At 35.8% G+C, this 16,764-nt stretch overlaps 1 protein-coding gene across 11 annotated transcripts in view; it reads right to left on the bottom strand.

The window, feature by feature from the left end:
- UEVLD (UEV and lactate/malate dehyrogenase domains) overlaps positions 1–16,764 on the bottom strand; it is a 46,987-nt gene that overhangs the window by 18,740 nt on the left and 11,483 nt on the right. For 7 of the 11 annotated variants that reach the window (XR_009542412.1, XM_060159540.1, XM_060159536.1 and 4 more), the window contains 4 exons: positions 11,868–12,031; positions 8,066–8,201; positions 7,209–7,327; positions 3,238–3,340 (listed from right to left, as the gene is read on the bottom strand). Coding sequence is in view for 10 of the 11 variants with exons in the window: in XM_060159540.1 (XP_060015523.1) it covers positions 3,238–3,340; positions 7,209–7,327; positions 8,066–8,201; positions 11,868–12,031 (522 nt within the window). In the remaining variant the exon portion in view is untranslated. Of the gene's footprint in view, positions 1–3,237; positions 3,341–7,208; positions 7,328–8,065; positions 8,202–11,867; positions 12,032–16,764 lie in introns of those variants that run through there. The other 4 variants (XM_060159541.1, XM_060159543.1, XM_060159544.1 and 1 more) reach the window with 4 other exon arrangements.

The following is a 16,764-nucleotide window of genomic DNA, read 5'->3' as shown; positions in this document are numbered from 1 at the left end:
AAAACACAAAAAAACTAAATGTCTACCAATAGGAGACAGACATCCATATGATGGAATATTATTATAAAGCTGTTCAAAGATATAGAGCTATTTAGACCTCTATGTGCTATTAATAATGATCTTCAAAATGATACTATAAATTAATCAATAACTTAAACACAGAATTGCGATATGACCTAGCAATTCCATTTCTGGGTACATACCAAAAAGAACTGAAAAGAGGTGTTCAAACAAAAACTTGTACAAAAATGTTCACAGCAGCACTACTGACAATAACAAAAAGATGCAACCCAAATGTACATCAACTGATAAGTGGATAAATAAAATGTGGCATATCCAGACCATAGAATATTATTCAACCATAAAAAGGAGTGATAAATGCTACAATATAGATGAACCTTGCAAACATTATACTAAGTGAAAGAAGCCAGACACAAAAGGCCGCATATTGTGTAATTCCACGTATATGAAACATCCAGAAGAAGCAAATCCAGAGTAGATCAGTGGTTGCTAGGGCCTGGGGAAAAGGGAAAATGGGGAGTGATTGCTTAATGTGTAGAGGGTTTCCTTTTGGGGTGAGGAAAATGTTCTGGAACTAGATATTCGTGACAGTTGCACAACATTGTGAATATACTGAATGTCACTAATGGTAAATTTATGCTATATGTATTTTAACACAATAAAAAAAGGGATAAAAATATTAAGTGCAAAAAACAAGTGCAGAACCAGTTTCCCCAATCTGACTCCTGAAGCAACTACTCTTAACAGTTCCTCAGTATTTCTCCAGATTTAGTCTATGCACACACTGTTTGTTTATGTATGTATACTATGCATGTTTGCAGGCTCATATATACCTATGCACAGCCCTCCCCAAAGTATTTTAGTAGCTATTTAAAAAATCCAAATGGAGAAAAGTACAACTCTAGGATGATCATCAATGCCTGTCATGATGGGGCATTACTAAAATTTCCAAATGAGCTTACTTTCCCAAAATTATTAACACACTTCTCCATATCATAGAACATATTTGAGATGTTAGCTAATATTATATTTTAAATTACCTCATGTAATAGTAATTATCAGGAATATGCAATCAAAATTAACAAGGGGAACATGAAAGTTGCCCCAATATAGTGCTCATTCATTCAAAACTCCTTACTTGGTGGCAAGTACCACATCCTATATATCTACTCCAAGGATTCTATTCTTTCAATTATCTGAAACAATAGTTATTGATGGTTAATGAGACATATAGGAAGAAACAATTTCCTCAGGTCCTAAATGGCCTCACAACCTCTAGGGTCCATGTACTAAACAGTCTCCTGGAGTGATTTGGAAGAGTGAAGAGGTCCCTTAAGAACTTCAGTACCTGGAAATGAGAGGCACAAGAGACTATCCAGCTCCCCAAAGGATCCTCTGTACAAGGCCTACAAAAGGACCATTAAAGGAACTATTGTACTCTTTCCAGAGAAGGAAAATAAATCCATTGTATCCTACAGGGATCCAGAGGCTTGCTAGAACTATTACACCCAATTTTTATAACCTATAGGTATAATTTCAACTTTTTGATCCACCGCGGTTCTTAGTACATTCAGCCTTGTGAAACCATGTCTCGATATTTTATTTGGAAAATATGGTTAAGAAAATAACCATATTTTATTTGGAAAATATGGTTAAGAATATGGTTTAAAAATATGGTTAACATTCCCCAGTGGCGCAATGGTTAAGAATCCACCTGCCAATGCAGGGGACACAGGTTTGAGCCCTGGTCCAGGAATATCCCACATGCCGTGGAGCAACTAAGCCCGTGCACCACAACTACTGAGCCTGTGCTCTAGAGCCCGTGAGCCACAACTACTGAGCCCACGTGCCACAACTACTGAAGCCAGCATGCCTAGAGCCCATGCTCTGCAACAAGAGAAGCCACTGCAATGAGAAGCCCACAACGCACCACAACGAAGAGTAGCCCCCACTCCCTGCAACTAGAGAAAGCCCGCGCGCAGCAATGAAGACCCAACACAGCCAATAAATAAAATAAATAAATTTATTAAAAAAAAAAAAGAATACACAAGACCTGAGTAAGGAAAGGCAAAGGAAAGCTAAGCAACTATATAGCATATTACAACCTGACTCTAGCTATAACCTGGTTTTTGGAGACTAAACATTCTCTAGTTCAATGGCTTTCCACTTTTTTTTGATCATGCATCCCTGGTAATAAAATAACTTTATTCCCACATCCCCAAATCTGGTATTTACCTACATATATACATCTGTACTAATATATTATGTACATTGTTAAATATATGCAAATCTTTTGAATTAAAAAGATTTTAAAAATTACTTTTTTAACATTCTAAATTTTATTTATTAATGATACAAACCCCTCTTTTGTTCTTATTAAAATTCATTTTAACAATATATTTTTAGTGAAAGCAATGTGAATGAATTTTTTTTTAATCTTGGTTTAGCACTTTGCTATATACCAAGAGGTATGTATTAATTCCCACTTTACAGATGATAAAACTGAACTTTGAGAGATTATATAATCTGACAAATGGCAGAGCTAGTATGCAAACCCCCATGTCTAACTCTAAAATCAGTGTTCTTAACCAATATATTATGAAAAAGGAAGCAATCAGAGAAAACAATTTATACTAAGGTATAATTCAGAGACTGAAAATAAATCCTTCCAACCAATTTGAATGTTATTTGCTTATCTGACTCTTATTAACCTAATTAGTTGCAATCTGTATGACTTTAGGTAAGTCCCTTAATTTATATGAACCTCAGTTTCCCAATATGTAAAATGAGGGACTTGGACTAGGTGATCTTTAAGATGCTTTCAGCAATAAAATTCTAGGACTCAAGGCAGAGCACAGAGAATTTTTAGGGCAGTGAAACAACTCTGTTTGATACCATAATGGTGGATACATGTTTGATTTGTCCACACCTATAGAATATACAAAGACAAGAGTGAACCCTAATGTAAACTATGGACTTTGGATGATAATGATGTGTCCAGGGAGGTTTATTAATTATACCACTTAGGTAGGGGATACTGACAATGCAGAGGCTGTGCATGTGTGGGGGCAGGGGGTATACAGGAAATCTCTGTACCTTCTGCTCAATAATACTCTGAACCTAAAACTGCTCTAAAAAATAAAGTCTACAAAAAAATTCTAGGACTCAAATATAAGGGCAAATAAGGCACAAATCTTTTAAGCAGAATAACCAGACCTTTGCTGATCTCCACATTAGGCAGGTTGAATATGTCAAGGTCCATTATCACTCCTTTAGTCCCTTCTGAGAGGTCTAAGAGGACCAGTCTGTCTGCAATGCCCTGTACAGTACAATAAGAAAAAGAATAGCATTACACTGCACATGGCCAATTACTCAGTTTAAATTCATTCAGAAGTGAGAGCTAAGGGAGAACGAATACATAGGCCTATGTGCTCTCTTATGAAGGAAGTAGCACAATAGCAATAAAAGGGACATGAAAGCAAGAAAATACTATGCACTTGAATAATGTGATCCTTCAGGCTTAACTAAAAACTGGGCTCTAACAGGGCTTAACTCAGAAGTCACAGAGTGCAGGTTTTTTTTTGATGGGATAATGAGTAATAAAGATGACATGGTGCACTCAATATGTTTGTTATTGTTCTTCCGTTTATGTTTTTGTTTTGTCATAATTTCCATTCTGAAAGAACTTAGAGTGATTTTTTTTGGTCTGTTTTTTGGTCTATTTTAGCATCAATGTCAACACTAATGCCAAGTTTCTCTTAAAAAGAAAAAAAGATAATAATCATAAAGCTAAAATAAAACCCAATTATCATGCAGTTCTCTCCCCAGAGATCTCATGGAAAATACTTCACATGCCTATAGACAGCTTTCTAGGTGCCATGGTGGGCTGACCATAAACAACAGGATGGAAACTCCTAAGAGTCGATTTATCTTTGTGGAAGTCCTTTTTCCAAAGCAGCCAGGGATATGAGTATCTCTCCTATCTTAAGGTGCAGGAGCAAGACTACCCAGGGATCTACCAGACTATGAGGCAGAAAGTGTACAGGAAGCAATCCAGCCTTGCTACTTATTAACTTTGCAAGACTGAGCAAGTCACTGAACTTTGTCTTATTTCTTGGAGTTATGAAGATTAATTATGTGACAAAGGGCTGACAAAGAGCAGTCCTCTCTAAATGGTACCTATTAATTTTATTAACATTAACCACACTCATAAGAGAAATGCAAAGAAAACTATGAGCTACCATTTTTCATTTATCAGACATGCAAAGATCCCAAAGTTTAACAGTAGTGTGAGAAAACAGGTATTCTCAAACACTGTGGGAATGAGAATGAACTAGCACAATTGATATGAGGGATAATTTGACAATTTCTGTCAAAGTTTAAAAACACAGGGACTTCCCTGGTGGTCCAGTGGTTAAGACTTTGCCTTCCAGTGCAGGGGGTGCAGGTTCGACCCCTGGTTGGGGAGCTAAGATCCCACATGCCTCATGGCCAAAAAACCAAAACATAAAAACAGAAGCAATGTTGTAACAAATTTCAATACAGACAAAAAGGAAAAAAAAGGTCCACATCAAAAAAGAAAATCCTTATAAAAATAAAAACACAACTCCCTTAATCCATCAACCTCATTTGTAGAAATCATCCTACAAGTTTATTAGTACATGTGTAAAATGATACAATATGTATAAGGATATTCAAAAGACTAGAAACAAACTAAATGTCCATCAATAACCACAACAAGGCAGTGTTACATAGTGGTTTAGAGCAGAGCTTCTCAAGCTTTAAGGGATCGCCATTTAATAGATCAGTGAAGCACATGGGTTACCAGAAATTTTGTAAAAATGCAGATTTACTTCCTTTGATCTGCAGTAGGGCTTGAGATTATGTATTTCCAATAAAATCTCAGATGATGCCAATGCCACACGTTGGGTAATAAGGATCTAGAATACAGGCTCTGTAAATAGATTGCCCAACCTCAAACCCTGGCTCCTTTTATTAATACTGTGACTTTGGGCAAGTTGGGTAACCTACCTATGCCCTGGTTTCTTCATTTGTAAAATGACAGTAACGATAGTACCTAAGCCACAAGGTTGTTGTAAAAATTAATCAAGTGGGACTTCCCTGGTGGCGCAGTGGTTAAGAATCCGCCTGCCAATGCAGGGAACTCGAGCCCTGGTCCAGGAAGATCCCACATGCCGCAGAGCAACTAAGCCTGTGAGCCACAACTACTGAGCCTGAGCTCTAGAGCCTGCAAGCCACAACTACTGAGCCCATGTGCCACAACTACTGAAGCCCATGCACCTAGAGCCCATGCTCTGCAACAAGAGAAGCCACTGCAATGAGAAGCCCATGCACTGCAACGAAGAGTAGCCCCCGCTCACTGCAACTAGAGAAGAGTCAGCTCGCAGCAACGAAGACCTAACGAAGACCCAACGCAGCCAAAAAAATCAATTAAAAAAAAAATGAAACAGGTGTTTAGACAAGTGCCTGGATCTAGTAAGCATTCAGTAAGGGTTAGTTACTGCTGCTACCATCACTTCAACTACTGCCATTATTATGACTACTACTGCACTAGTTGAATATTGTTGCACTATTCGAATATTGTACCTTGTATCAAAATATTAACATTTAAAGGGAAAAACGGAAAAAAACTTTCCAACTAGACAGTTCACAAACAAAGAAATACTGATAGTGCGACTTCTAACAGTTTAAGAAATATGACTTTAAGGGGTCTTCCTACACTTACCAAAAACAAATAAAATTGATAAAACTTAGTACTGTTAGCAACGACAAAAATCAGGTTGATGTGTGCATTGTTATTAGCAGTGTAAATTACACGGTTATTCACAGTGTAAAGTTCTGCCCTTCTGAAGAGCAATCTAGCAATATGTAATAAGTACCATAAAAACCATTCATGCCCTCTGACTCACTAGTACTATTTCTGAGATTATGTACCCCAACAGAAAATTCAGACAAGAAAATAAACAACTTGTAAGGCAATGTTTATAGAAGCATTCTATTTACTAACAAAAGATCTACAAACATTTCAAATTCCACTTAAGAAGGAAGAGTGCATTCAGATGAAGTGTGGAGGAAATGAAAATATAATATGGCAAAAGTTAGCATATATGGTTCTGAACAGTTAGCTTTTAAAATCTTCTAGCTCCCTGGATACAATTTAACTATTTGCTGAAGTAGAACCTACCTCCAAGATATACGTGAATCTTAAATGGAAAGGGAAGAATTTAGATGGCAATCAATCAAACTTTAATAGAAAAGAAAACCAAATACCGGCTATCAAATAAATACATGGAGGAAGAGCTAGTCCAGCAGTCCCCAACCTTTTTGGCACCAGGGACAGGTTTCATGGAAGACAATTTCTCTTCAGACCGGGGGCGGTGGGGCGGTGGCATGGATGGCTCAGGCGGTTATGGTTCAGGCGATGGGGAGCGGCAGATGAAGTTTTACTCGCTCGCCCACCGCTCACTTCTTGCCTGGTTCCTAACAGGCCACAGACCGGTAGTGGTCCTCGGGCCGGGGGCTGGGGACCCCTGAGCTAGTCTATTCTGGTCTACATGGCTCAAATGACACAGACATGCTGTTACCATGATACTGGGCCCTGGAGGGTCTTTCAACCTCTCTGAAGGGGGACTTAAGCCTTTCTGAAAATAATTTATATAGAAAAGATCTAGTAAAAAGGACTGATGGAAAAATAGGCAAATCTCAAACTATTGTAAAGTATCAAATTAGGAACTATGATCCTAAAAGAAAGTGGAGTAATTACACAAGAAAAGGCAATTGTTTTTAAAAAAATGTTAATTTTAGAAATAGCTAAATTAAGTATTATATTAAATAAGAGTTTAATTAAAGCAGCAGGACTCAGAAAACACAAAAGAATTTGTGACTAAGTCAGATGAATGTCAACTTGAGGTTTCCCTTGGATTAGGATGATGAGCCCATTGTTCAAATCATGTTTTCAAAGCCTATTCCACGACTACTAATTAAGAAGCAACATTACTGATGACAGCTTTCACATATTTTTTTGTCAGCTTACTAAATATATTTTAAGGCAAAATGAAGTTTTCCCACATGACAAAATGAAGCCATTACTTCTTGTATGTTAAATAGAAACTGCCTAAAAGTGTAGCAATATGACAGATGTATTTATAACCACTATGCTTACATACCTTTGCTGAAATTGCTAATGTGCAGGCAATTCCCAGTTCTCCACCGCCAACCACAGTAATTTTATTGACTGTTTTATTCTCATGATTTGCCCAGTTCTTTGAATTTATATCTGAGACACCTAAAAAGTAAAGTGAACTATCATTAAGAATTTAAAAATATCAAAAATCTTTTTAGCATCTTAAAAAAAATACACCAAAGTTCAATAACTTGGACAGAAAACATGGTACTAGGCACTCCATAACAGACATTCAAAAATATTGTTGAACAAATGAAATGCAAGAAAGACAGGAATCTCATAATAAATATTCTACTAAATAGAGGCTATCATTTTAAAAAGAAAATATCTTTCCAAACATTTAAAAAATATTATATAAGACTCTTAAAAAAATAGGATTTCCATAATTCTGAAAAACATTGTGATTCTTACTGCTCTAGTCTACAATGCAAAAAAATGTTTAACATGAAATTTTGCAAGCATGGGTATTTTGCTTTCTCCTCAATGAGACACAATGAGAATCATAAATTCTCTGGTCCAGTATACTGAATGAGGCAAAAAGCCACATAAACATGTAATGAAAAAGGCTTGGGATCATTAATATATATCAAGTGGTTTTGAAAATAACAAATTATTTTAGCTGTCAGGATAAAAGTAATCTTTTACATTTTAAGAAACCATATTCATTGGAACTGTATGGTAATACTTACCTTACGATAAACATATAGGAATTTTTGATTCAACACAGATATGTACATATACAAGCATGTATTTATTTAGAGAAATCAAGTAGCAGAGAGTAAAGGATATTAATGAGAAACTGTAAACTCATAACTCTTATGATTAAACAAAAATACAAACCTTCAGTGATTTTTGCAATATAGGCTAGCAAGTCTACCTGCTGTGCCTCATCAGATGATGGCAGAGAATACAGGGGAAGTTCTTCTTGAAACTTGGCAATCATTTCTTTAATTAATCCAACAACGACAGATTTAGGCTACAGAATACACACAAAGGGAAAAGTTATGCAAAAAGTTTGCTAAGGAATACTACCTTGTTACAGAGTTAGCCAAAAGAAAGTATTACGTCATGCTCTCATTTTTCGAAAACTACCATACAAATTATATGATACTTTTAACTGTTTTAATACATTTAATTGAAAAAAATTAATTTTTTAGCTGAAAAAAAAAGGGAGAAATGCTAACCCACATCTCCAAAAAGTGGGAAAACAGCATAAATGTGCTTACTAGCAGAGTACCTATATCTGGGAATGGTCTTGTCTGCCTTTTTTTAACTTTTTATTTTGAAATAATTGCAGACTTACAGAAAAGTAGCAAAAAAATAGTACAAAGAATTTCCATATACTCTTCACCCAGATTACTCGAATGTTAACATTTTATCAGATTTGCTTTCTTAGTCTCTTTTCCTCTATTTTCTGAACCGAGAGTAAACTGAAGATATGATACCCCTTCACCCCTAAATACTTTAGCATATATTTCCTAAAAGAAAGAACAAAACATTCTCCTATATAACCACTATCAAATCATAAAATTAATACTGATATTTATCTAATCCAGTACCGTTCATTTTAATTTAACTGGTTAAGCAACCTTAGTGAAATGCACTTAACCTCTCTGAGCTTCAGTATTATTAGCAATACAATGTGAATAATAAATCCCAATAATATGAGAAACAAATGAGCTAATGTATGCAAATTGTATGTTGTGAGTGTAAAATACGTTTTTTATTATTATTAGGAATATTCAGTGGCTTGCTCATTCTAAAAATTGCTTAATTTCTCAGAGTCTAGGTTTCACTCTAATATTTTTTTTTTTTTTTTTTTTTTTTTTTTTGCGGTACATGGGCCTCTCACTGTTGTGGCCTCTCCCGTTGCGGAGCACAGGCTCCGGACGCGCAGGCTCAGCGGCCATGGCCCACGGGCCCAGCCGCTCCGCAGCATGTGGGATCTTCCCGGACCGGGGCACAAACCCGTGTCCCCTGCATCGGCAGGCGGACTCTCAACCACTGCGCCACCAGGGAAGCCCACTCTAATAAAATTTTTATTAGAATAAAAAAACTCATATACCTTTAAAGACTAAGCAGATAACATAATGTGTGAAGTTGTCAAGTGTAAGAAAATTTGGGGAGATGGTCACTGTGGTAAATTGCAAAGAGTACATGTATAGTCATTCAAATTCATATTAAGAACAAAACAAAGCAAAATAAAACCACTGTGCTGTTCAAACAAAATTCTGTAGGCCTAATGCAGCACACTGACTCTCTTGGGGAAAATGTCTGCAATCCTTGGCCTAGATGACCTCTAGATTCCTTCTAGCTCCAAACTCTGTAGAGTTATACTATGTAATTCCAACTGCACGTGGAACTTAAAGTTTACGTAGTACTTTTAAAAATCATAACATCATACTTTTTTTAAATTGAAGTATAGTTGATTTACAATGTTGTGTTATAGCTTCAGGTGTACAGCAAAGTGATTCAGTTATATATATATATATATATATATATATATATATATTCTTTTTCAGATTCTTTTCCATTATAGGTTATTACAATATACTGAATATAGTTCCCTGTGCCATATTATCTATTTTATATATAGTAGTGTGTATCTGTTAATCCCAAACTCCTAATTAATCCCTCCCCCTCCCCCAAATGTAGTTCTTCTAAATAGGGCCATTTAAATAATATAATATCTTCTTAAGACTAGTTTTAGCTTATAATAAAGAGGTTCAGAATAGTAAAATGAAATCAATACTGTCTGATCTGAAATCAAGCACAACCTTGACTAGATTATAGGACTATCTCTGAGTATTTATTAAACAAACAAAAGTATGAAAAGAGATGCCAAAGAAAACCAGAAAGAGGAAACAGGAAAGATAAATTCCCACAATAGGGCACAGATGTCAAAATACTGTTAAAGGATAGTATTTTTTTTTAAAGTTGTAAAAATGGATGAAAGAGATAAACAGACAATTCAAAAAAGAAGAAACGTACATGATAAATAAATGTATGATAAGATTTCAATTTCTCAAATAACCAAAGAACTAAACATTAAGGTTAAGACATCATTTTTGTCCTTCCAACTAACGAATTTTTATCATGCCCTATTCGTCACATTTAACTGGTAATCTTATTTAAATCACCAAGTAATGCAAATAATGCACAGGTTCATAAAGTAAAAGATTAATGTTTCCCCACCTAAACTCCACTACTGACAATTTGGTATGCAGCTTTTCTTTTTCTATTTCTTTTTTTCTTCTTTATAAAAGTTTTATTTATATGAAAAAAATAGAAAACCATAAAACAATATGAAATGCATCCACAATTGCATATCCTTTTACAATATGTATATAAAATAAGAAGTGATAATCCTAATGCCATCCTTTACTTCAACCTCACTCCTCTCTGACAGATCCCTGTCCTCCTGTCCTACAACTTTCTGGGTATATACAAATATAAATTATCCTTTCATAAAAGTTGTAGTTACTTACAAAAATGAGAGCAGATTCTACATCCTTCTAAGTAAATGAACCATAGAGATAAGCAAAGGTTTGTTTTGTTTTAATGATAGTACCTTCTTTTATAGCACCCTTTAGAGCAAAGGTGCTGTAAAACAGGTACCCCCCATACTGATTTCTATTGATGGTAGAATTACAACATTTTGTCTACCTCTTGGAGGCCAATTTGGGAATATATAAGAATAGCCTTCAAAACATTTTAAAACTTTGATCCAATAATTCCATTCCTAGAGATTTATCATTAGGAAATTATTAAAAATTTATAAGATATATACATTTATATTTACATATATATTTAAGGATGCTCATTATTAAATTTCTAACAGAGCAATCTACATCAGGCAACCATTAAAAACCATGTGTTTTGAAAATATTGTTTAATATGGAAAAATGCTCAATATAATGATAGATGAAATATGCAGAATACAAAATTGCATAATGTGAGGGCTTGTATTTTTGTTCTGTTTTGTTTTGTTTCTATTTTTTAAGTCTGGGCCATTTATTTTTATTTATTTATTTTTTTACTTTTATGTTTATTTATTTGGCCATGCCAAATTAGTGGGATTAGTTCCCCGAACCTGTGCCCCCTGCAGTGGAAGCGCAGAGTCTTAATCGCTGGACCACCAGGGAAGTCCCTGTGAGGGCTTGTAAAACACATAAGTTACAGTTTCATGCATCGCTGTGGGTGAATTTCTAAAACTTAATGCTCAGTTAAAACACAGCATGTAATAGAAGATTATATACAATATGATTCAATTTACATAAAGGTTAAAAACAGGCAAAACTACAAATAAATACACATATTACATAAGAATCTTTACTGGGGAGGAACTAGGAAATAATGCCCAATATTTTGCTAGTAGCTCTTCATTTGCTTTATCAAACGGCAAACAACTATAAAAAGACAGGGAGCAAACAATGGTTGCCTCCCAGACCTGGAGAGAGCAGCTTCATGCAGGGTTCTGGGTCTTGGGTGACTCTGGGGAGCTCAATTTCAAATTATTTTTAAAGATCATAAGAAGAATTATCATTGAAAGAAAATTCACTAACTTATTTGTACCATTAGGATCAAAGATAAATATTCAGAAAAATAAAAACTTTTAAAAGAAAATCCAAATTGATCTTACATGGCTCCAGTTTTGGAGATACGGCAAGTATATTCTGCCTTGAGCATCCACATGTTTTCCAACTAAGATTCCCATATTTGCAGTTGGCTTTAAGAAGCAAATGGGGGGAGCAAAAGGGTGAGAATCCAAAATCCACAAACGAATTGGTATGTTATATGTATTACCTATTTGAGACAAAATAAACAACATCTTCAAACAATAATGAACCACACACATTATATTTATGGTATAGCTAGGTGGCATTTTAAAACACAAGTCTAGTCAAGTTTATAGATAAAGGATTTATGTAAACTGAGGCCTATTTTCCTATTTTCATCCACATTCACATTGGAAATATGCTCCCATTAAAGCACCAGTATAACGTTTAAGGAAATATAATCAAGACAATGGCCAGCTTATTCAATTCAATTCAATAAATATTTATAGGACCTACTGTGCTAGGAGTATGGGATACATCTTCTTTAGGTAACCTTCTTTGCTCCACCCAATTTATTTGCCTACAAGTCTGTTTCTCTTTTTACACTATAAACGTCTAGAGATGATTATGTATTATTATTTCCATGTCCCCTACAACAAGTATAGTGCCTAACATACTGGATACTCAATAAAAATTTCTTATATAAATAAGAATGAATGAATGGGGACTTCCCTGTTGGTCCAGTGGCTAAAACTCCGCACTCCCAATGCAGGGGGCCCAGGTTCGATCCCTGGTCAGGGAACTAGATCCCACATGCCTCAACTAAGAGTTCACATGCTGCAACCAAAGATCCCGCATGCCACAACTAAAGATCCTACGTGCTGCAACTAAGACCCAGTGCAGCCGAATAAATAAATAAATACATATTTTTTAATGAGTGAATGAACAAATGAAAGATGCATTTGATACTGGCCCTCAAGTTGCTCATTAATTGCAGATAGTGTAACATACAAGCTGGGTTAGATACATACAACTTAGAGCTGAAAATAACCTTAACAGTCACCTTGTCCAGTGGCTCTTAAATTTTAGTGTACTGAGATAGGAACCCAAATGAAAGCTCTTCCATGTACATGTACCATGTAACCATGTACCATGTACTGTGTAACCCTGTACCACATACTATGTAACCATGTATGTCATGCCTACTGAGAGCCAAAATCTCTGACTGTTTTGGTTTACAGGAAGCCCAAAGCTAAACCTAATATAAATGCAAAAACTAACCTTAAACTAGAAATTTGATCAATTATCTTAACTGTTCTATTTTATCTCCTGATATTTATTCCTGCTTTCACAGTCTTAATGCATATGTCTTTCAATATATTTAAAATCATGGCTGCTCAGCAGCACAAATGCCTAGGTTCAAATCCTAGTTGCACACATTACTAGCTATATGATTTTAGGCAAGTTACTTAACTTCTCTGTGCCTCAACTCCTTCCTCTACAAAATGAGAATAATAAAAGCTCCTACCTCATAGGATTCTTGTGAGGATAAAATTAGTTAAGGTACATAAAATGCTTAGAACAGTACATGACATGGTAAGTACCATGACGGGTTGGCAATTTTTACAATTTACCTCAAACCCACTTTGGAAATAAGCAAGGTATAAATAAAAAGTTTTCTTCTCCACTGCAATCTTTTTCTTACTATGGAAATCCTCTACTTTTTTCATCCTGCTTCCTCCTGCCCTAAGCACAATGATACTCAGCTCTGTCTGCATATTAGAAATGCTTAAGGAACTCTGAAACATACCAATATCCAGGCCTCTCCCCAAAAGTTTCTGATTCAGTGGGACAGGGTCTGGACAACATTTTTTAAAAGCTTCCCATGTAATTCTAGAGAACTGAAAGTCACTACATAATAGAAATGTCCTAGTACTATTTCTACTATTTTATATCAGCAGTTCTCAGAACCATATTCCTCTTCTAATTTTATCTAAGTATTAAAAAAACTTTTTATTTGGGTATAATTGATATATAACACTGTATTAGTTTCATGTATACAACGTAATGATTCAATATTTGTATATATTGCAAAATAATCACCACAATAAGTGTAGTTAACATCCATCACCATACATAGTATCTAAGTACTTACAGTATGGATACAGGCATAGCTGTTGGTACTCTATGATTATAAAGTCATGTGATCACAGCACCACAGAGTGACCAACAGGTATTGAGACACATCATCACATTCCTCCAGAAGTCACCCTGTCTAATGTTATATACTCTAGACCAGTGTTTTTCAAATGTTGGTCACAATAAATAGGTCATGAAATTAATTTAGTAGGCTGCAAACAAAAATATTTAATTTTAGTTATATACATATATAACTATGTATACGAAAGTATTTCTTATTGTGGGTCACAATCAAACATTTATAAGCCACTGTTTGGACCATGCAATTTTTTTTTTTCCCACGCTGTGCAGCATGTGGGATCTTAGTTCCCTGACCAGGGATTGAACACATGCCCCCTGCATGGACAGTGCAGAGTCCTAACCACTGGACCTCCAGGGAAGTCCTAGGCCATGCAATTTTTTTTGTTTTGGAGTGGTAGTCTCAATCTCGATGGAGCCATTTTCTAATGTTAATCACTACACATTAAAGAAAAGGAAAGGAATGTCTATTGAAGGTATCTTCCTGGTTGATCAAGGATCTGCTGCCTCGATCAATGCCTCTCCCCAGCAGCATTCATGCATTTTAATATCACACTCCTGGCAAAGCGCATGGTGAGCCTGATTCCCATGTCTATAACTTGTAAGATTTCACTACTGGTATTCTCTGTGCCCTTCTTCCTTCTTTCTCATTCTTTTCTGTCAGCAAATGCCCTGCCTCCTACCCTGCCCACTTAATTTCAGTAATTCATTAGCAAAGAGTCAGGACTCCTGGTAGAGTCCTCAGATTTAAAGTAATTATATCATAAGGACATAATTTAAGTTAGTTGTAAATAAAGTTCAGATGGGTATCATCTTACTAAGATGATACACATCTCTAAACAATGGGTGGGTGAAGGAAAAGTGTCATCACAACCTTGACACAATCTTGGAGGGATAAGAAATAATCCAGAAAATTTCTGCAGGTATATATAAGGAAATATCAACAGAAGATTCACCTGGGGAACAGGACTGGGTGGGAGGTTAGATATAAGCTTAACCTCATCTCTTTTCAATTATTAAAAATTTTTTAACATGAGCATGTACTATTATTATACTAACAAAACTAGTAACCAGATAAAAGTAACAAAAGCATGCAAATAATAATGGCCAACGTTTATTAGGCACTTACTATGTGCCAGGAACTATGCTAAGAGCTTTACTTAGACTAATGCATTTAATCCTCAAAATTGTAGAGTTAGGCTCTATCATTGGCCCATTTTACAGATGAGAAAGATAATACATTCTGACCTTCTGATCAGCAGGAAATAACTAGTATGCATCACAAGGAGTTGCTATAATTCCAGTCAAAAGCAAAGGGGAAAAAGAGTGTACTACCAAAAAAAAAAAAACAAAAGATATTGCAGGTACCATTACTACCTTGGAATTACTACCAGCATAAGAATCAATGACCTGACTCCACCGCTCTAGGAAGATGCAGAGTGCCAATGAGTGGCATCTTAAGATAACTTTTATGCCCTCCTGTAACCTCCCCACATTGTCCTAGAAACTGAGGGCTACTAAGCAATGATTCATTTAAATTTGTAAGTTCCTCTGTCAATATGCAACTACCCTTGAAATCACTGGGGTTGGTAAGAACTATGGAATCAGTCAATCAATCAATCAATCAATCAATCATTGGGGTGGTAAGAATTCTTTCTCTCTCTCTCTAACATCTAACCATAATAAACACAGAATACAAGTAATGGGAAACAGGTCTCAGTAAAATTCTCTAGGCAGCCAGAAAACAGTCTGAGAGCTTGGGAAGGGAGAAGCAAGGAAAGAAAATAAAAATCGACTCTATACCTGCTCTGCCTACCTCACTGCAATTTTTTCAGAGCCCACTGCTACCTACTTTCATCTCCAACCACATTCCTATTCATAAAAACCAAACTGGATTTCTAAGCATTCTCTGTGGCAAAGGAGATGTTATGATTGGACATACACAGAGGAAGAATAAAACATGAGTGAACCTCTGGCAGTAAGTCATCATGGGGGCAGGGGGAAGCAATAAAGGAGGGTTTGTAACAGTCTAGCCACTACCATAATGAAGCACTTACTTTGAAAAAAGTCCCCCAAAATACATCTTCTTGGTGTCTGTTGGGCAATGTGCTCCTATAATACAGCGATGAATCCTTTGTAAGAGACAGCAAACTGCACTGCTCTCTCCCCATTTGGTTTCCAGATCTTCCTCAGCCCTTTTTCAGTGCACCTCCTCTTTCAAATACCCAGTAAGTTCATCTATTCCTAAGCCCTTCAGTCAGTAATCAAAGAAACTAACTCAATCATTCAACAAATATTTACCGAGCATTTTCTATAAGCACAGCACTGTATATTAGTGATTTTTGGATGTTATTCCTCCTGAGATTATTTGCATTTTAAAAGGGGAATGGATTTTTAATGGTGGAATTCCAAGCACCACTTCAGAGAAATAATTGGAACCAATGCTCCTCTGGTGTTCTTCAAATCATACTAGATAAGCAAGCTCCTATGACACCCATCTGACAGGTTAGTCCTGTTAAACGTTGAAGGAAGTAGGTCTAGACAAACAGAATTAATTATAGGGAAGTTAGTGATTTTTTTTTTATTTTTGGGCAAACACTTAGCTATTTTAACCTGTCAGGTGATCTGAAAATATGTTGCTTTTTTTGAGCTTTAATGGCACCTGTGTTTTAAAAATTTCCTATTGGGTTTTAAGTTCCAGTCTGATACCAGCTGTGTGGACTCAGGTAAACCACGTGACCAGGACTCAGTTTCACCAACAGA

Source organism: Lagenorhynchus albirostris, chromosome 9 (genome assembly GCF_949774975.1).
Source record: "Lagenorhynchus albirostris chromosome 9, mLagAlb1.1, whole genome shotgun sequence".
NCBI classification, from domain to species: domain Eukaryota; kingdom Metazoa; phylum Chordata; class Mammalia; order Artiodactyla; family Delphinidae; genus Lagenorhynchus; species Lagenorhynchus albirostris.
Note: the sequence above shows the minus strand (reverse complement) of the source record. Positions and strands in the feature narration are given on the sequence as shown.